The 21,373-nt window shown below is 38.5% G+C and overlaps 1 protein-coding gene across 1 annotated transcript in view; it reads right to left on the bottom strand.

Annotated features, from left to right (window-relative positions):
* LOC129089705 (neuronal acetylcholine receptor subunit alpha-7-like) overlaps nucleotides 1-21,373 on the bottom strand; it is a 31,444-nt gene that overhangs the window by 8,029 nt on the left and 2,042 nt on the right. The window contains exons 2-4 of the mRNA XM_054597037.1: nucleotides 10,943-11,082; nucleotides 6,716-6,760; nucleotides 5,475-5,584 (exon numbers count right to left, since the gene is read on the bottom strand). Coding sequence (XP_054453012.1) covers nucleotides 5,475-5,584; nucleotides 6,716-6,760; nucleotides 10,943-11,082 — 295 coding nt within the window. The remainder of the gene's footprint in view (nucleotides 1-5,474; nucleotides 5,585-6,715; nucleotides 6,761-10,942; nucleotides 11,083-21,373) is intronic.

The raw sequence follows: 21,373 nt of genomic DNA, 5'->3' as shown, positions 1-21,373 counted from the left end.
CCTCACACAGGGACGGACACGCACGCATGCACGCACACACGCACACACGCACGCATGCACGCACGCACGCACACACGACAAAAAGAAGGAAGCCACAAAGTCAAGAGTGTTTCTGAGGCAGAGAGAGGGCAATGCAGGGTGGAATAAATTAGTACATAGTGTTAGAATTATGAAAAATGCACTGATCTTTAAAGCGAGATCTCTTAATATGTTATAAAACTAATTATGTACCTTTTTAAGTCATGATTTGACTTACATGTTTTTGTTGATTACAGGGGATTAGAGAGTAAAAGGAATTACTACAAAACACTATTAACTTTGACATTATTTCATTGCAAACATTTTTTTCCTAAACTTTTCAAACCTTCCCTAAAGCTTTTAGCCATGCATAGTTGAGAGCTACACACAATCAGCACCTACTCAGGCAAGCAGAGACCTATCCATCCATGTGCATTATGTCATATCCCAGGAACATAGCATTCAACTAACAGCCTCAGGGGTCCTGACACAGGCAGTCTGTTTGACAGCCGTAAGGCTCTGTGGTTAACTAGCTGGCCAAGAAAGATGCAAGGACTACAAAATGTTTCCAATTTACAGTGGGATGTTTACTCCTATAAAAGGCAGAGTTCACAAAAATGAATTCACCCATGACGAATGGATTAATTATTAACATCTCCATTTTCATCCTCAAGAGGGAACAGAGGCTTGGCATCATTATGTTTGGATAATGATATGTGACAATATTAAAAATGAATTCTTTTTTTCCTTTCTGTGTGAAAACTTCAGCATGTTAAACTAATTATTATTGATTAAACTAACAAATTATTGTGAATCATGAGCATTTCATTATGGCTAATCTTTATAAACAGATTCTGCAATCTTTGGTCAATGGGAAAAGATATTGGTGTTTAGGAAACGTTCTGGTTTCTGTTCGTAGGCGTAGGAGTAGTATTAACCATCACATTGAAGCAGGCTTTGGTTGAATGCAAGCAGCGAGAGCAAAGAGGCGTAACGCTATCATCTGACCATAATTTAGCTTTAAATTGGTATAAAATATGCTTTTAAAGTGGCTACTTGTGAAATAATCTGATCGACACGTCATCTCTCAATTCCAACTGCAGTCTTGCATCTCAAGGTAAAGGAACTATTGGCCTAGATATCCACTGTCTACACCAGAACCTCTGAAATATAGCCTCGCACCCCTAGAGGCTCATCCTTTCTCAGACCAATGGCCGATGGGTTCTATGATTGAATTATTGCTGATTAGCAGAATTTCAGTAGGACTTTAAGATGTCATCAGGCTCTCAATTGTCTCTGAGGCTTGTCGATGCTCACCTTGCACACATATTGTACAAAACAAATTGCACAGGCTTTTGCTAATCATGATCAGCTCACTAATAAGTTTTTATAAAGAAAAGGTATTTAGAATAAGAGCACTCTTAGAATTATGAAAGAAACTTGTGTTAGACCCCATTTGCAAATTCATTGAAGAATGATTTACGGTGACATATTCTCCATGGGCTCTTTTTCATTTAAGGTATCACAGAACAGTCATAAAATCAGTCACCTGTCTATTCATTCAACCTTCCAACCATCTAAAAAAACAAACAAAAAAAACTGACTATCCAATTATTCAATTAATTACCCTTTCATCTTTATGGCTGCAATACACACACACACACACACACACACACACACACACACACACACACACACACACACACACACACACACACACACACACACACACACACACACACACAAACAGCAGACAGAGCAGGAGTCAGCCAGAGGTTTTCATTTGTCCTTTTGTCATAACTTTCTTGTGAGTATTAAAATATTCAATATCTCGACAAATGTGCCAAAATCTTCTATTGATTATCAGAAGGTTCAGTTTTCCTGAGCTGAGTTAAAAAAAAAAAAATAATAAACGTGTGAGCCACGCCAAAATCCATTGGACATACAATAATCTAAACTCTTTGATCTGAATTGGAAGATTCCAGCCGTCAATCACAGTACAAAAACCCTTATCTTTCACCAAATATGGTGAGTAACAAAAGTATTTCCCCAGGCACTATGCATGGATATGTTCATAATGGCAAATTCATGACTCACAGAATAGATTATCCATGCATGAAACATCATTGTGAGATAGTGTGAGTGAGTGTGAGCACAATATGAGAGCTATATGAGAGATTTCACACTGGGATAATATGAGCAGAATGACTCTTCAAAGTCAATATCAGATTTTCAGCGCAATCCACTTCTCTTGGAACGCATTATGACATCTGACCTCAGCACTTTTAAACATCATTAACTTCATATTAAAACAATAGAAATTAATGAAAGGATTTATGACAAGTCTCATGTGTGCTGAATGCTAATAAACCTAAGTTCAGCACAGTAAGACCAGCGTGTTATTGGCTATGCACTGATGGCCTGCGGTGTAATGACGCATGTTGTACCATTACAGTCTGTAATTGTGTGACAGCATGTATGTATGTTGATGTGGTGGGCTGTTGAAGAGTGTGCGTCTGTTTGCAACTCTGTTTGCGTCTGTGAGTACAAAGATATTTACTGTGTATTTGTGACATGAGAGCTCAGATGTGTGTGGTGCAATTAGGTGCGTTTCCAGCAGCGATCCATATTATTGCTGAAAGCTATACATTTTCATCTCTCCTAAGGGGGCACATAAAGCTTAAGGCTCAGCTGTAAACTAAAACTTCTCCTTCATCTTCACTTTAACCTTCATCTTTTCTGAGGTCAGAGAGGTAGGTTTTGACTGAAAACCAGCAATGCTTTTTTTCCTCAATTGTGGCATCCATGTGTGGCTGTTTAAAACAAGTTACTATGAATACATTCCTGTTTTCAATCCTGTCTTCCAAAATGACATTTATATACACAACTAATTTGCATTAACAAATAGGAAACAGAATGCTGATCACATTATATGCACTAAGGGAAACATGGACATTATCTGTAAACTGTTTGCTGGAATACAATTACTTTCTAGGGATGCCATATAATTTAGTTCAGATATTTATGATTTTCAGAGGATAAACCTGGAGCCATCCTCAGATTAAAATGTTACTATAGTTTATGACCAAATACCTGAAAAACAACATTTCCACCAGCGTCATCTTTACATTATGTTAAGTGCTTAATAAAAAATATTAGATATTAAATATAGGCATGTTAGCATCTTCATTGTGAGATTTTTACTATTCTGACATTCAGTACAGTAAGTACAGCCCCACAGAGCCTCTAGCAAGGCTAGCAAGGCTCTAGCCTGTTCAGTATTTGACCAAAATAATGGACTTGTGGGACGCAGGGTCTAAACTCCAGTCTTCAGTGTCAAAGTCCTGAGCTATGTATCCCCAACCGGCAGCACTTATTTTTCCTCCAGTACAGTAAACAGGGTTGTTGTTTTCATGTGTGATTTCAGCCAGTAGCAGAGTAATAAGCAGCATAAGAGAATGCAGGTGTCAGAGTAACACGCTGACACCTTGACAGACAGAGACAGGTAGCTGGGATGATTTATAAAGAGGAGTCAGTGAAGGCTGGGAACGATAAAAAAATAAAATAATATATATATATATGGATAGAAAGAGTTGATTGAATAGAGTGAATTATAGTGAGACAGTGAGTTATGAAGGAGAGACGGAGGGAGACTCAAAAAATGAGATGAGAAGGGTGATGGTAAGACCGGATGCATGATGGAGGTGGAGAGGGAGGAGTAGAGGCAGAGGGTAAATGGCAGGGGGAGCTTAGAATGGGTAATCCTGGCAGGTCTGAAAGCTGAGCTTTTAAAATTTGGGTTAATACCCCCAAACCTTTGTTTTGTCCTTGTATTCCCTGTCATGTGCATGTGTGTGTGTGTGTGTGTGTGTGTGTGTGTGTGTGTGTGTGTGTGTGTGTGTGTGTGTGTGTGTGTGTGTGTGTGTGTGTGTTGTGTGTGTGTTTGAGTGTGTTTATTCGGGGGAAATATGGGAATGGGGAGAAACATCTGAGGCTCTTCTCTTCATCCACTAAGTAACATCAATGAAGACCAACTGCAAAGCTGTCTTTCTCTCTCAGCCTCACTTCATGTGTCCAAATTCATCAACTTTTCAGTTCAACGAGTCTCTCACTCAAGCATGCAAACGCAATTAAATTAGTTGTTTTGGAGAAAAACAACTGTCTTACATTTCTAATTGACTTGGGAAGCCTCACACAGAAGCGTGAAAAACAGTGGATACAGCAATGGGCTCGCTCAACCTTAAAATGTGATCAGATGTGGTCATTGCCCTTAGTCTGTATGTTGCCCTAATTCTTAAAAAACAGCCATATATACTTTCGGTGTAATGCAGCATTTTGACACCAATAGCTCTTCATCAGTGATCATTTCATGACATTAGTATCTTAATTGTAAACATAGAAGTCCAAATCAAATCATCAAGGAGATCGACAGGCTTTGTTAGCCACTACATTGCATCTTAGGACTTTAATGATACTTGTGGATTGACTCCTACAATAAGTGTTATATTGTGATATATTTTGACTACTCTGCGTTTTTGCATTGTTGGAGAAAATTTCCAATACAGTAATAGAATGAAGAAGAGTTTTATTTATTTATGTATGTATCATTTTTCTGTGTTGCCTGTGTCACTGAGTTTTGTGTTTGATTGTTTATCACATTGGCTAAAAGTAACCCTGATGCGGCTTAAGTTTGAGGAGATTAAAGACAGACTTTAATAAGATAGCGGCGCATCAGAAGGCTTAAACTGATATTTCAATCACTCCAACACACCTACCCAAAAATGAAATTAGAAAGAAAACATGCTGTCACTGACAGGTTTGCTTATCTGCTGCACTGACTGGTGGATAACAACACATCTTTTATCAAGCGTGACAACGAGATAAAACTAATTTATACTGAACTCAAAAATGGGAACATTTTAAAAATAAAAGACCTTTTCACCTTTTAATAAAAACCTGCAATAACAGATTTGTTTTGGCCTGCTGGCAGTGGAATTGTCATTTGCTTCATGGAAACATTTCATCACCTTTTAGGTTGATATGACAAACTTGTTGCCGACCTTATCATTCATTTGAAATCATGTTTAAGTACCCTGGTGAATGTAACACCCATACCTACTCTCTTTTAGCTCTGTTTTTGGTCTCTACCAACACCTGCGGAACATATTAGCTCTTTAGCTGCTAATCCACTATGTTCACCAGCTAGTCAATAACTGTGTCTGACTGCTGTTTGTTGTTTAACAGGCAGTATACAGTGGGTTTTTAGAGCTTTTTCACTTAAAACAGCCGCCTTGTGCAGCTGAAAACACTATGAGAGTGATGTGAAGTAAGCAAAACAGTACAGTTGCTGCAGCTCCATAAAGTTCATTGAAGCTGCAGATTCAGGTGATCATTCTTTGTAGGTTCATCACTAAGAGCTAGGAAGGTGGTGATGAGCAGGAGAAAGCATTTCTGACCTGTTGTAAAGGAGGATGTCAGGGGTCCAGATCTGGTCTGAAGGGAATCGCAGGTTTTGGACACCAGGATAGTGTTCTGGATTCCAGCTCAGGTAGATGTCTGTCCAGTACTGAGACAGAGAGAGGCAGAGAGAGACAGAGTGAGAGAATTTCACAAGACCTTTTGAAATGGGTGCAATAACTCCGTTGCTCTATAAAAATCCCATTATGTCTAAAGGCTTTTGAACTAATCCTATTTAACTTTTACAAGAAAGAGGCACATTCAATAGAAATAAAAATGGCTGTATCTTGCATAGAAGATGAAAATCAAGAGGTAAAATAATTCTTGCAGTCTCAGTTTTCTAAATCAAACAACCATTCTGAAATTTTCAAGAAATGGAAAGAAAAATGTTATTCCTGTAAGCATGTTTCCAACCATGCAGGCATACCTGTTGGCTTAGATAATGTAACAGTATATCACCATTTACAGCCAACTACAGCTACAGTCTACAAAATGGCAACGCTGTTACAAACTAGGGATGGTTGTTCTCTATGCTTTTTGAAATCTTGATATTTATTTCAGCCACCCCATCTTCCCAAACATCAAGTAAAAGTTTCTGCTGCACTTAACAGTGGGCACCAAGCAGACTGTGTCCTACTTGAAACTGTTGCACTAATTGGCTCGTGGCTATGAAACTGTCTGTGGAATCGTTAGCCTGTTGGCATTAAGTCCATTTACTATCAAGTTGACTGCCACTTAAATATGCTGCCCACTTCCTCTTCTTCCTCCTCTGCTCTCCTTATTTTGAGCTTCAGAATCTGACATTTTTTTAAGTATGCTTGTGCCAGCATTGAACAGAGACAGAGAAAAAGCACTGCATCTCTCAAACACACACAGACACGCTCAGCAACAACTGGTGGCTGAGTTCCAGTATTGAGGATCAGTGTTATGAGAAACTGTGACCGCTGAATATAATTGCAAAAAATACTTGGATGGATGAGCTAATGCCTACTAATACTGGATATAAAGTGAATATTAGATTATAAATCATATCATTAGACTTTGAGCAGGTTTTAAAGAATCCTTCCAGGAAATGGATTGTATCTCTGGGCATGCATGGTTAAAACTCAATATCGTCAACAAGCACTTAATGTAGTGGCACTAGTAATCTGAAGAACACAGTAATTGTGTAATAAAATTAGACATCTAATTAAAGCACTTTAAATTGATGATGATGTGCCCTTCTTAAACTTTGACTCACCAGCTGCAGCCAGGCGTTGGTCATCAGCACTTGGTTCTTCTCATCCTGAGTACAGAAACAGAAAAAAAAGAAGAGGAAGAGAGAATAAGTTTTTTCTTTCTTTTGAATAAGAAAAGAAAACCAGGCCAATCCATATTTAATATAGAGGAAAAGGGCTTTCTCATCAGCGCAGTTGCTTTGCATATCCAAAGAAGAACAAACCAGGCTTTGTAAAACTGTGTAAAAGCTGTTCTTATGAAAGCAAGTGTAGTTCTGTTGAATAGTTTCACTGTGGAGCCATCTGACAAATTACTCAACCCTTTTACAACTAAAATGCAGTAGGTCCCAGTGATGGTGATGGACTGTAAAATGCTAAGCTGGCTCCAATAATAAAAAATATTCTAATTATGTTCACAGACAAAATCACATCACAAAAAGAATCCTTTCTTTTCTCGACGCACTGGTTCATCTGAGTCTGTTTGTTTATTTAATTAAAGTGCATGGAAACAATTGAAAATTATATATAAATGTGGTGAATTATGTGGTCTGGTTATGTAGTACCTGAAAAGCACCATTGCAGGCACACTAATGATCAAAAATGATTATCCATAAAAGGGTAACAATGGCAAAAATTCCCATAAATTAAAAAATGTAAAAGCAACTATTATAACTATTTTCTATATATTTTAATTCTGAATATTTGTAACTACTATGTGTATGTTTTATATGCTGCTGATTGTTTGGCCAGGGCATTACCATAAAATGAATCAATTAATAATCTCAGTGAGACAATATCCTGGTTATAAAAATATATTATTATTATTAAATGTTATTACTAACAATAACTAATTACTGTTTGTGCTCTTAAATCCTTCATTTAAAATAAAAATAATAAAGCTAAAAAACAAAAGTGGAAAGAATGCAGATTGAACCCTTTGTAGTTATCAAATAATTAACTTAAGAAATGTTTTCAAAGTATACTTATAGCATTTGGGAAATTATGTTGCTAATATTCTAGCTGCAAGGTGAAATTAGCGTTTCTGCAAGCCTTAGAATGTCAGCTTGAAGTGCAGAGTGGAAAAGTCAGGACAGGAATGCCTGCATGGTAGAAAGGAAGGCTGAAAGTGATGTTTTTCAATACAATGCATCTGTTTAACCATTTATATTTTCCTCTTTCTGAGCTTTGTGGGCACATATGGCATACCCTCCTATAATGTCAATTCTGAAAGCAGATGACCCAGATGATTGAGCAAAAGTCACAGCTGAAAGTAATTATTGTAAATGTGTGTCTCTTTAGAGATTTCGAATCCCATAGTGGTTTGTGTGTATGTTTGTGTGTGTTTGCGATTTGTTAGAATGATGAAAATAAATTTGTGGGTCGTGTAAAATTCATAACTTGATAATATTAAAGTATACATTCAATATACATACTGACACAGACTTCACTTTGCTTAATCTACTTCAAATAAAATATGAATTGTCAGTCATTCTCCCATCAAAAAGTCAGTTTTGTAACTCTTGTATATCAATACAATATGCTCAAGTCCTCGTCTTGTGCATATTCATTTTTCATGTTATCTATAGATGTGTATGAAGGTATATTCGATTCTATAACCTCTCAACATTATTACCGATATATTTTTATCAAAACACTTTTCTTGACGTTTATCTTGTGTTTTAACATGAATGTATCTGTATGTGTTATATGAGTCCCTGTATGGACAAATCTATGTAGAAACACCTAGAACCTGACCTAGAAACACGTGGGCACCAGTCAGTCAACATGGTTTACTTTACAGCTGATGAATAAATTAGTTGAATGAACATCGGTGTACCCATGACAACTGAACAGTCACGTTACAGTGTACTAGCACAGCTTCTGGATCTCAGCACGTAAGTTGCTGCCACATAATTGAAGCAATCCCACATAAAGACACAAGCTATTCTTGGATGGATACAAATCTTTCTATTATTTTGTTTTGTTGTTAAAAAATCATCACATCTTAACTCTGAGCATCAACTTAGCAGCTTGTCTGGAGGCTACAGGGAAGAATAGAAGCTATTAGCCAAGATAATGGAGGAAAGTGTTTTATGTGAATAGAAAGGTGTTTTTCTTTACCAAAATGCAATCCCTCTGGCGAGGTGGAATTCTTGCTGTATATAAGCATCTAAGCTGCTGGCTAAGCTTCAGTGCCTTGCTAAAAGTGTCAGTGAAAACAGTACAATTCTGTTATTTTACTCCCTACCATATTTTTCCCACCACTCTGAGGACATGCCGATGGCTTCTGCTCCATCTCCCTCTTAATAGTATAATGGCCACACAACTACATTTTGTGAGATAGGTCATTGGTCCACTTGACTTCTCACTGTTAGATGCTCTAGAAAATCAGATTTTCTAATTATTACACTCACAAACAACATTTAACAGGATAACGCTTCCCCAAAGTGTCTTCTCTCTGTGGACAGGCTCACAGAAAAACATACATGCAGCCTTCAAAGTGTATTGCAAGTTTTCGGTCCTCTCTGGTGGTTAATGAGTCGAGAAATCATTTAAAGGCTTCCTGCTACTTTGAGCAGAATTTTAACAATTTGGAAAATCATTATAGATAGTAGAACTGGATTGATTATGTGTCACAGGCTGGAGGGAGGAAGGAATGGTAATTTTCATGAATTGGGAATGTGTCAGGGGTGTCAAACTCAGGTAGACACAAAACACTGTCAGGACAGCAGCCCCACACTTCTTATCTACAGTCTAGACAACATGAGAAAATATGGAGGGGAGTGTATAATCAACGTTAATGCCTCTCTCTGCAACTAATCTTGAGGATAAAAGCACTTAAGACTGAAAAGCAGGAACCCAGACAGAGAACAGCACTGTGTTAAAACAACGCATGGAACTGCGTTGGTGGGGGTGTTGTTTAAGGTAGCAGGAAGTCCCTTTTGAGTAAAACATTAATGCTTTTAAAGGCTTATTAGATGCCTGCATAATCACAGACAGAATTTTACAACTCAAGAGAGTTGTTACAGTAGCAACCAGTTTACCTTTCATCACAATGTTTGGGAGGTAAACAGCCCATATGGCATTCATGCCAGGAAACTGTACTTGCATTCACATGATTGGCCGGCACAGTGCCTTACTGGATGACGTTGCCTTGCAGCAAATGTTGAGCCAGGTTAAACTTTCATGGCAGACAACCCTGCATTTTTTGCAGGAGACCCATGTGTTGAACTCCCACCGCATCAATGGGCACTACTGCTAGCCATGCGTTATTTCATGCAGGGTTACTGATGGTCTGAACGATGCCCTAACCACACACTGCTTCATTGGAGCAGCAAAAAAACAACTATGCTCAGCCAGCTTTGCCTCTATGAATAAAGATTAAAAACAATGGAAGATTGTGTTATAAGAGGAATTAAGACAATAACAATCTGAATGGATATATTGGGGGGGGGGAGAGACAGCAACCTGGTATGTATTCATAGATCTAAAATGCAGCATTAAAAATAACATTTATCAATACAATCTTTTCAACAATCGGCACAAACCATGTGTCAGTAAATGGTTAAGATGCAGCAGATAGACTTTCAGGCAGAAAGTTGACCTGGGAACACTTGTAAAGACATTCTAAAAACGTATTCAGTATGTGTGTCGTCAGAATTAATGTGTCCCAGTCCAGAGGTTCTTTATGTAATAGAAGTCCAACAGCAGAAGTGCATTACGTCCGCCAACATTTAACATTGTTCCATAAGCACAATCCTGCCGCGGGATGTGTCATTAAGGATACCCACAGCTTGATACACACATCGGACTGAAACACACTATTAATAAAGCAATGTCGAACATGCTACTTCTCTGTTTGCAATGATAACCCTAAAATGCTCTTTTTCTTTGCAAGCACTTTCTCTCACTTTTCCTTGGATTCTTCATTGCGATGATTGTGTTGTGGGACTTTAAGCTACTTTTACATTTGCAATCATGTAAAGTCTCTGAATGAGACGCTTAGCTAATTACCTAAAATGTAAAAAATGCAAGTCACCATATAGTAGTACAATTCCACTTCAGCTTTCTATTAAACTACACACTGTACACCAAACAAAACACAAACTTCAATCTTGTCACACTTCCTACATTCAACAGTGGCCAAATTAAACATCACGCCACACACACACACACACACACACACACACACACACACACACACACACACACACACACAAAGAGTATAAAGTAAATGCTGTCTTCCTCACCACGTCTATGATCTGCAGCAGTGTGAGCCCCAGCTCCACAAGAATGGCGGCTGAGTCATTGACCACAGGTCTCTCCAGTCGGTTGTAGTTAGCCAGCAGCTCCTTGTACAACTTCCTCTGATGTTCTCCCTGCAGGGATCCTGGACGAAACAAAAGAAACATTATTTTGAATACAAACCATCTGCATTAAAAGCTGTTCAAAAATAAGCACCGACATTTGAGCATAGTTCCGATAAAAGTGGTTCTTTGACATTATTTTGTCACAAAAACAACCATCAGTTACCACATATTTCAGACTTGAAGGTACACCCCTCCATTGAATTCAGTTTCTGAAAGTCACTCCTTGATTTACAGACTCAGGAGGTTCAGTCTTCTTATTTGTATTTAAACTATACATTTAGTGCTGGATTTATGATGTTTCAGGGAAGGATTTAAACAAAATTATATCAGTGTTTTGGCGAAGGCTATCCCTTTCCTGCTAATTATATTTTGGAACATTTTCTTGTGTACGGAGGCTGAATTCTAATCCAGAAAGTAGCTTTAATGGCCTTTCCTAAACTTTTACCCTTCCTTTGCTGGCACCATTATAATTTACCTAATAGAGCTTCAAACACACTGCCACATACTATACCTATTCAGTTCATTCAGGCCAAAATGTCCCTTATTCCTACAGTACTTCCTGTAACCGTGGTTAGAACACTGTACGTTAGGTATGTTGTTGAGCTGGAGAATTTGATGAATAATGAATACTGTAGATTTAAACATGCGCTAACATCAGCTTATACATCCACAGACTATAACACACACACACAAACGCACACAAGAGTGGCAGGGCTGTGAGTTGGTGTAGTCTTAAGGTCCAGGGTGATTAAAATGATGTGTTTGTTGGCCCGACTCTCATCACCATTATTGATCCCATCTACCTCATCTTCCACACACATTTCACACTGCCCTTTTGTCCCAAAATAACAGGAGACAGAGACACACAAACACCTACATGCACACACACAAACACAAGCAGACCAAACTGTTAATGACCTTGGATTCAGTGATCTCACAATAGTTCAATTTACAAAAAAAGACAGAATGCAACAGAGTAAAAACATCCTTATACAAAAATCCTTCATACTAACAAGTAATTTATGCTAGTCTCATACACAGCTCAGTGTTCCTGTGTGTTCACACTGCAAGTAAAATGTCACAGAGATCTGTTTTGATGATTGGGGGCTTCAGCGTCAAAGCAAAGTACATTCAAAATGTCCAACTATGAGTGAGTTGATTTACATAATGACACGTGTGCACATTACACATTCATTTCAGACCGGTAAAGGATATTGACCGCAATGTGAAACACAACTAATGGCCTGCAGTGTGAATATAGTCCATTTATGGTCTTCTATATGTATAAATGCAAACCATCCCTATAGGGTACAAATAAAATAATTAATAATCTTAGGTAAATGGCTGTCTTTTGAGCTCAATGACATGTATGATGTATTTTGTTAAACCATAAAAGGGTTTTTAAATGGTTTTGTAGGACCAACATGTTGGATGATTTTCCTAAATGGCAGATCGGAAAAACATACATTGGTCTGTGGCATGCATATAAGCCATGAGTACACACACTTCAGCAAGTGAACACACTCTTAAAAACATCAAAGATTTTTGTATCAAGCACATACTGTTACAAACACTTTTTACATACATGTTATGATACAAGAAATGTAAAAAATATAGTTAACAGCAAGCGCACACAAACACAAAACAATCATTTCCTCTCATGTCATACAGTACCAACAAAACCTGTCCTTGGTATCAAATGTGCTTTGGAGGTCACACCGATGAACAGACAGTAATGACTTCCTACACATTAAAAAAATGATGGGAGCAAGCTAGACAGAAAAAGAGAAAGAACAAAGACAGAATATCAGAGACAAACATGTAGTGTGGATGAGAAATAAGGAGAAAGGATTACAGAGAAATAGAGGAGCTAGCTCTGCAGCCCTGTAAAGCTGGGAAAGGGAAGAGGAGTGTGCCTTTGGCCCGGCACCGTGTTGATTGGCCAATTAAGGCTGTAATGAGGAGAGTTATGGCAGGACTGAGCCTGAGGTCGGAGACAGAGAAGCTACGAGAAGCTGCACAGCACAGCAGAACCATTTTTGCTGCTACTCCCTGCCACACATACTGATTAAAACATCAGACTGTACTATCCTCTCTATTGATGCACCAGTCTATCCATCTTCCAGTACCTTATGTGGAAGTTGGATTGATGGATCCATGGTTTTCATGCAGACATATTCAAGCACATGCACACTCTCAGACATAGATATACACATTTTTGCACTGTATTGTTTTTCTGTCTCTGTCTGTAAGCATGTTTGTTTGGACACCTATGCAACTGCTCTAATGGCTGATGGCTTCTGCGAAAACCCAATCTCAATAAATCAATACACAGCACCACAAAGTCATAAATCTGTTCATCTACGCACGTGCACTCAAATTTAACTACAGCCACATCTACAGCTGCTCTCCTGCCAACCTCCTTCCAGTACCTCTCCTGTGTTTTATTACTGTGAATTGTGAACTGATGTCCAAATACACACAACAAAACTAATAAAGTCAGTGTAAAAGAATTGAAAGCTTAGTCTCCGTTGCTGTTTGTCTCATAAAACCGTGTTCGGAAGGAATTAAATAATCAAATAGAATAAACCACTGTGCCAACTTAAATCCATAAACGAACGTGTGCAGCGTAAGCCAGGGATGAAGGGATGCATTTATTGGTTTGTTGGGCTTATCTTTTTTTTTTTTAATCATCACACTTGATGATATGAGAAGCTGGCAAGAAGACATCATTTTCCCAACCCAGAGAGAGGCTTCATCAAACAAACACCAGCAGAGGGGGGGAGGGAGTAGGGGAGCTTCAAGATTTGCCGTTTGTTTAACACTCCCTTTATTTATCTCCCTCTTCAGCATCCTTGACCTTTTATTTAAAGAGCACGATAGAGAGGTGATTCCCAGAGCGTATGAAAGAGGTCAATTTTCAAAAAGATTCTTAAAAGCCTTATTTATCCTAATGTTATCTTTCAAACAAATATATTTTTTGTGTCATAGATGTTATTGGTGCTTTTTGTTCAAATACATAAGTGAATGTGTTGCACAAAATGTAAGTGAGACATGAATGGCTGTTTTACCAATGAAGGCAGAACATAAGATTAAAAAAAATTACAATATTATATTTAAAAAAGGGCTACCAAGGAATAACTATAGAAAATGGATTCTAATGATGCATTTAACTTTTGACATTAAACTGAATCACTAGTTTTCATTAGAAGTCACTGTACAGCAGTCCGTTTGACCTTTTAGTGACAGTCATGTGCACACACAATACTATTAATCTTACTTCCTTGATAAAGACAAGAAAATCAGTGTTTCCTGATCAATTGTGTGTGTTAAACTCAGACATGTTAATGATAAGCAACCAAAGTAAAATTAATACTCCATCAGTTTAATGCCATGTGAATCATCATTATTTATAAATATCCCAATACACTTATGTCAACCTCTTTACAGGTATTATCATAAGAAGCTGCTGGGTCATTTTGAGCTCAGGAAAGCAAACTCAGAGTCAGAATGTTAATTAATGTCTAGTCTGGTGGTGTCATTGAACCCACTGTTGGTCTTAAAATTGTGTGTGGTCAGCGACATTGTTGCTATCTTGAGGCAGCAGAAAGCAATTGCGCCATTGACCAACAAAAACCTGGTTTAAAGACAAAGGCTCAGTATTTTCCTGCTATTCAAAGAGCACATTATTCAGATAGTAAGATACGTCTACAGATATGGGTTCATTCATACTCACATTCATACTCACATACATTCCCCTTCTGTCCTACACAATATGCAACAGAACCGTTTAATCAGCACCCTGTAAATGGACAGCGATAAATAGTAAACGGGGTGCCATCCTAATCAGTAAACAGTATAGAAACTCATCAATATAAGACAATTAGGAGCTTCATATAAAATTTGTCATTTCAATTCTAAATAAACATGTGCATGCTGCGCAGATGTATTTTTTCCCCCTACCTATTCAATCTGTTTAAACCTGGGATTTCTTTACAGTTGCAGATAAAGATAATGATTAATATCATAAGTATCATACTTATAAAGCTAGATTCCAGTGGTGGCTGCGTAGGATTGTTTCCCAAATGCATCGTAAATTCTAAAAGTCAAAATGTATTGAAAAAGGATACATGGATCCGTTCTAAAATATCACACCATGTTTTATCAAACAAAATACTTAGCTTTCCTTTTGAACCTAAAACATTTCCAATAGAAACAGGTAACACATATTTTTGTGTGCGTTCAACGCCGTATTCATTGATGTATGCATATTAACCTAACCTCGCTGGTTTAGCACACTGATGTCAGTCCTAGGCTCTAGGATGTCTGCAGATAAAATCTGTTCTAGTTTAATAAGCAGAGCCAGACTGCTTCTGGGCACATAAGGGACCCCAAGGGCATCAGCACCCAAGGGGACATTTTATGCTCCGCAGAATCCCACAAAGTATTAATACATTTAGCTCATTCACAAGGTCTCCTTTGAGACCAAGTTAATTTTAATTTTGAGTACGTTCCCTTGAAATCAACATTTATTAGAACACTATTGAATGTGAGAGCTATCTCGCAGATTCTTGTGAAAGAGAATCGAGAGGAAATGAAAAATGTGGGACACATAGAAATGTAAATTTGGTCTGCACATCTTTATGCATTTGTGCTGTGTGGTGGTGAAACAAAGTGTCCTAGAATGTGTCACCCTGCCTTTCAGTCAGTCCAAACCGCGAGAGGCTCCAGCCCCTGATGAAAAGTTTTAGAGCGATTCAAATGTAAAAGGACAGAAATAATGTTGTAGGTGTTTTTGGAATGAGACCCTCTATTTTGTAAAGGATTAGAAGGAACACATTTAATGACAACCATAAGGACAGAAAAATGGCTGGAAAAACTGATATTTGACAACAACGGCTGAGTCAGGAAGGGACAGATGCAGCCATATAGAAATAAAGGATAATCTTGCTTAGCATCAGCTAAAAAGAAACATTTCCATAGTGTGTGCAAGGAAAGAGGAAATAATCAAATTTCAGACATATGGCGGCTCTGGAGAAATGGGAAAGATGGGGAGAAGAGTAGAAGACTGCTGAGGATTGCTATTGTATTCAAGACGGTTGTATACCAGCTTTAGATTTCATGCTAAAAAAGTTCACTGAGCGTGAAAGTTAATTCCATTTATTCCAAATCAACTCAAGGTCAAAGTTCTAGCTTTTTTCAGAGCTCTCAACAATCTCTCATCCTCATCAATCGACGAAAGCTCCAGAAAAAACCTTCATGTAGTAAGTGAACCTTAAATTAAGAGTTTTTATTTAACTGCTATTTCAAATAGAGCAAACTCGACCCTTATAAAAGGGGAAAATCAGAGGCACATTGTCCTAATCCTTCCTCCCTCACTCCCTCTCGAGCTTTTTACCTCTAATCCCAATTCTTTACACTCTCTTTCCTTCTCATGTAAAAGCCACTCCAATCTTTGGAATATCCCACTCCTTTGCTATTCTACTGTACAATTTTCATTCTTCTCTATTTTGATTGAACCTCCCTCCCTCTATCAGTGCCTTTATCCATTTACAAGCCTTTCCAAATCTTGTGATATCCCCTCTTTTGATCCCACTCTCTATATATATGTCTCTCTCTTGTTTCCTCTATCCCTCCTTTCAGTCCCTCTGTCTTGTCCTGAATTGACTTGTTTTTTCAGCTTTTGTTCTTATCTGCAATGAATGAGCTCATTCTCGAGCCGATTAGGTTGTGAGGAAATTAACAAAAAGCTGGAAATTAATTCATGGTAATAATCAGTGCTGTCGGTGGGGCGGTTGTGGCGCAGTTGTGGTGCAGTGGAGTGGAGAGCAGGGTTGTTCTCCATTCGGAGGATCAGCGCTTCGATACCCGTCTTCGGCAGTCGATGTGTCCTTGGGCAAGACACTTAACCCCAAGTTGCTCCAGAAGGCTTTGCCATCGGTGTGGACTGGATGTTGTATGAATGTTAGTTAGAGTCTGATGGGCAGGTGGCACCTTGCATGGTAGCCTGTCATCAGTGTGTGATTGGGTGAATGATATGTAATGATATGTAATATAAGCTTTGAGCTACTGATTGTAAGTCGCTTTGGATAAAAGCGTCTGCTAAATGAATTCTGTTAAACTAGTTAGCATCATGCGCCAAAAAATGGCAGGATTTTGTGAGAAAGCCCCTCAAGGTGAGGGCAAGTGATGCCAAACAAGAAGAAAGAAGGTGAACTTTGTTCCACAGCTGATGTGTGTGAACTGTGAAGCCAAAAATATAGGTTTTTGTTCCAGGTCTGTCACACAAACACAAACAAAGCGAGGAAATTCAGCTAGGCGATTCTGTCTTATCTGAATATTTTTTACTGGGTCAATGCGTTCAGATGAGGCTCCCAAAACACACTCATCAGACACAGGCTATCCAAACACAGGCTGCCTGAGGGACCAGCTCTCCCTCTCCCTTTCAAACACAACCAGACACACACCCGAAAAACAAAAAAAATCATGGAAGCTATTTTAGGTAGGGCACTATGTGACCACCTCTTACATCAGGGTGTTTTAGTGCCCCTGATGATCTCAGTTAAAACCATCCAGGATGAGCCGCTGTCCCACGCACACACATACACCCACAGACTTTCAACTGGTAGGATGAAAGTATGCAGAGCTTTGTTTCCTTGTCTCTTTCTGCCAAAATACTCTAGCGTACTTATGTAGATTAGGTAATCTATTATCATGTCAGAATGCATTTAGCACTATTATCCTTTTGGGAAACCCACAACTTAAGTCATCAAACGTCTTATAGAGAAACAGGCCTTTGTAAAATAAGTGATAGGAAAATATTTTAACCATTAGTTTGATTAATAAATGGCAATTTTGAAATTCAACATATGCTCGATGTGCATATATTAGAAAGAAAGTAGCAAACACAATCCCACAAATCGAGTTGGCACCAAAGACTTCTTTGTAAGTAATTCCTTCTTTGTGCTACTATCCCTCAACTATCGCTTCAAAAGAAAACAGTGTCATTGGTTGGTATTATTGGTGTGTTTGTCTATTACAGCTAGGTTTTTGCTGCTTTCTCAAGGTTCCAAACGGTGACATTACAGATGATTGTATCTATTTTCACACCAACAACCTTGCCTGCTAGACAGACTCTGTACACAGGGTTAACATGGGGCCTCTAGTGATACCTGAAGTTCACAATGATGTGACATGAATCCTGATGTAAAAACAGCAAGAACACTGGAGAGCTGTGGTGGCAAAAGGGTTGGGATGATAAGACTAGAGGAAAAAGGCTTCAAAGTCCAGTTTGTAGTATTTTTGGAGAAATAAATGATAATATTCATAGGTTTGTTTCAGTTAGTATATAATCACCTAAAAGAAGAATTATTCGTGTTTGGGTTAGCTTAAAAAGAGCCCTTCATATTTACAAAGGAAGTGGTCCACTTCACGGAGTCCATGTTTCAACAGTAGCCCAGAACTGACAAACCACACTCTAGATCTAGATAGAGCCTTTTGTTACCTAAAGGCCACCAAAGTTTTCCAACAAGCTTTTGAAAGAGCGGTGACGTGGGCCGCAAAACCGTGATTCCGTTAGCCCCAACCTGACATCTTTTGTTCCTAAAGTAGTGCTATAAGGGTTAAGGATGGCCTCTGAGCAAGGCAGACCACCATTGTACACCACTTTGCACTTGACGGCTCAAGTTCTGCAGTCTTGGACAGGGAGGTGTGAGCAGAGGGGTATTAATTTGGTTGTTATATGCAACCACACCGTTAGAAACCAACATCTTACACACTGTACCTTAAAAAAAAAAGTTTAGCTCAATATTATTTTACATGCCGCCAGCAAGTTCTTTCTTTTGAGGCTTGCCCCAGTACTAACATAGAAAGAATACATTGGGAAAAAAACCTTATTATTTAGAGTAATCTTGTTTGGTTAATGTGGTAAACATGCTACATTTTTTAAATTGATGTAAAGAGCAAAGTCTATTATCTGGTCTGGATATAACAGGGCTCTGATCCCAGAATGCTCTGGGATAGAGGGACTAGAGTTATGAACCTGGTGGGGTTACAGCGCTGCACAAAGAAACCGCTGACAGGCCGCCACTCCCTGAAGGCCTGAACAGTCAACACCACGACAAATGCTACACAGCTACAGCCATTCTGATGCAAAAATCTTGTGTTAGTGTTTGTGTGAGAGTGTAAGGGAGAAACAGAAAGAGAAAAAATAAATAGCACTGCATATACACAATACAATGGTGATGTGGGAGGAGCGATATGATTAAAGCCAAACTCCCACAGTAAATATTGTTTGCCTGAAGCAGTTACATCTGCCAAATTTAATTTACACCACAATGCTGGAACAATACACACACTTAAACAAGAGTGGTGAACTTGGGGTTTGCAATCATGATTCACATACATTTTTTTTTATGTAAATTTGGTTTAAAAAGACAGAAAGAGGGTGTCTGACTAAACTAAAACGTAAATTCATTTGATCCTCATTTCATTTTGGATTTATATTACTTAATCAAATATAGCAGCTTACTTGGAAACACTCTGGTACATGACATACTGACATTATTGATGTACATATGGCAGTTGTGCAGCAGTCACTTTAGAATATAGTATGCATTGTATAAACACCTTCTTTTTCAAACCTTCAAATGGGTGTCCTCTTTAAAAGAGACCATTTATCTCTCCTTTATATTATGACAAAGACCTTGATATATGTCATCTTACTGTCTGTTAGAACCCCAAGGTGAAAAAAATGTATGGGACTCAAAGAGTTTGTGTATGTATGTGTGTGTGGGTGAAAAGTGCCTTCTCTGATATTCATGATTGTGAGACACAGAATACACAAAACCTATTATTTTATTGTTTCCATTTTTACTGGATACAGATTTGTATAAGAACGCATTCACACATGTGAAGCTTACACACAGGTCTGCCTCTGGAACTAACCAAGTGTGCATCAATTCAAATTAAGGTCACTTCTACATTGGCAATGGTCTAGCATGTTGTTATTTCACTATAAATCATTTGGTAATGGAAAAAGTCAGGGGAGGTCAGTGGTGAAGCATCCAGATGTTCAGCAGCTGTAAACCTGCATCTTAAGCCAGGTGGCTAGCTCACTGCCTAACCTGTTTAATAGCACAGACAGAGAGTCGGGGAGAGATGTGAGAGTTGATAACAGGAGGCACAAAAAATTAGACAGATTGTAAAAGAAGGGCAGGGAGGAGAAAGATGATCTGGGTTAGAGAGAGGTGAAGACGAAAAGGAGGTAAGGGAAAAGCCGTGGCATCCATGGGTCCCTTTAATGCTCTGAAAGAACTGAAGAGCCATAAAGAAAGTCCCTTTAATCATGTTACACAGCTTTCTAATGATGCTTAGTTTTGAAGCAACATTAAAACTTCAGAGATTTTGTGAGATTTCATTTAGAATTGTTGTTACACAAGAGCTATAACGTGTATAATTCATTAAGTGTTGAAAACACGATGGGCTGTAATGCTTGACATGAATGTTGACTATTGCATTAATACAGGACTGTTTAATTTATCAAACATGGCAATCAATTATTCTCTGCCCTTTTATATATGATTAGGATGGGCTTTCATTTGTTGTTATGTTCATGCCATGCTGCTTTGTCTTCAATCCAATTCTAGTTGGCATGTCACTGTCAAAAAGAAATGTACAAAATCAGAAATGACGAGGAGTAAATGGGGTGTCAATGAGACACGGGGGCAGAGTGAACAGAGACAGATTAGAGTAAAGGAGACCAGTGGGATAAAAGTAATCCTGGAAAATCAATTTTACATAACGATTGCAACCCTCTACCCCGTCTGCACTCGACTAGTAATGTTTTTCACCTCTTTATGCGACTCTGTGTCTCTTTGTGGCTTTCTCTGTAAGTAAAGGGTCTCCATGGTCACATTCACACGCTCATTACCCCTGTGTGTGTGAGTGTATGTGATGCTTAAAGCAACTGACAAGTCACAGGCCCATCCATTAGCACATCATTTCCCAGCATCATGTGACAATCTACAGCGGTGAGCCGGGATCAGAGCGTATGGTGTTGTATGTTAATGGAGTTTTGGAGGGGATGGCTTCATACATGAGATTTATAATCTATGTTTGAGGGCTCAGTGCTCTAAAACCACTGGAGGTTTAATCCTAATCCAGGAGCTAAAACCTTCGTTGTGTTGCAACACTGAGGGCGTGGCTACTACATCCATACTTCTACACCATGTTGAGAAACAATCTAACTTGCCTTGCATATCTTTCTGGAACTAAAACTGTTTTTAAGAAAGCTCCACACTTTCTCAGGAA

This window comes from Anoplopoma fimbria, chromosome 4, assembly GCF_027596085.1.
Source record: "Anoplopoma fimbria isolate UVic2021 breed Golden Eagle Sablefish chromosome 4, Afim_UVic_2022, whole genome shotgun sequence".
Lineage (NCBI taxonomy): Eukaryota > Metazoa > Chordata > Actinopteri > Perciformes > Anoplopomatidae > Anoplopoma > Anoplopoma fimbria.
Note: the sequence above shows the minus strand (reverse complement) of the source record. Positions and strands in the feature narration are given on the sequence as shown.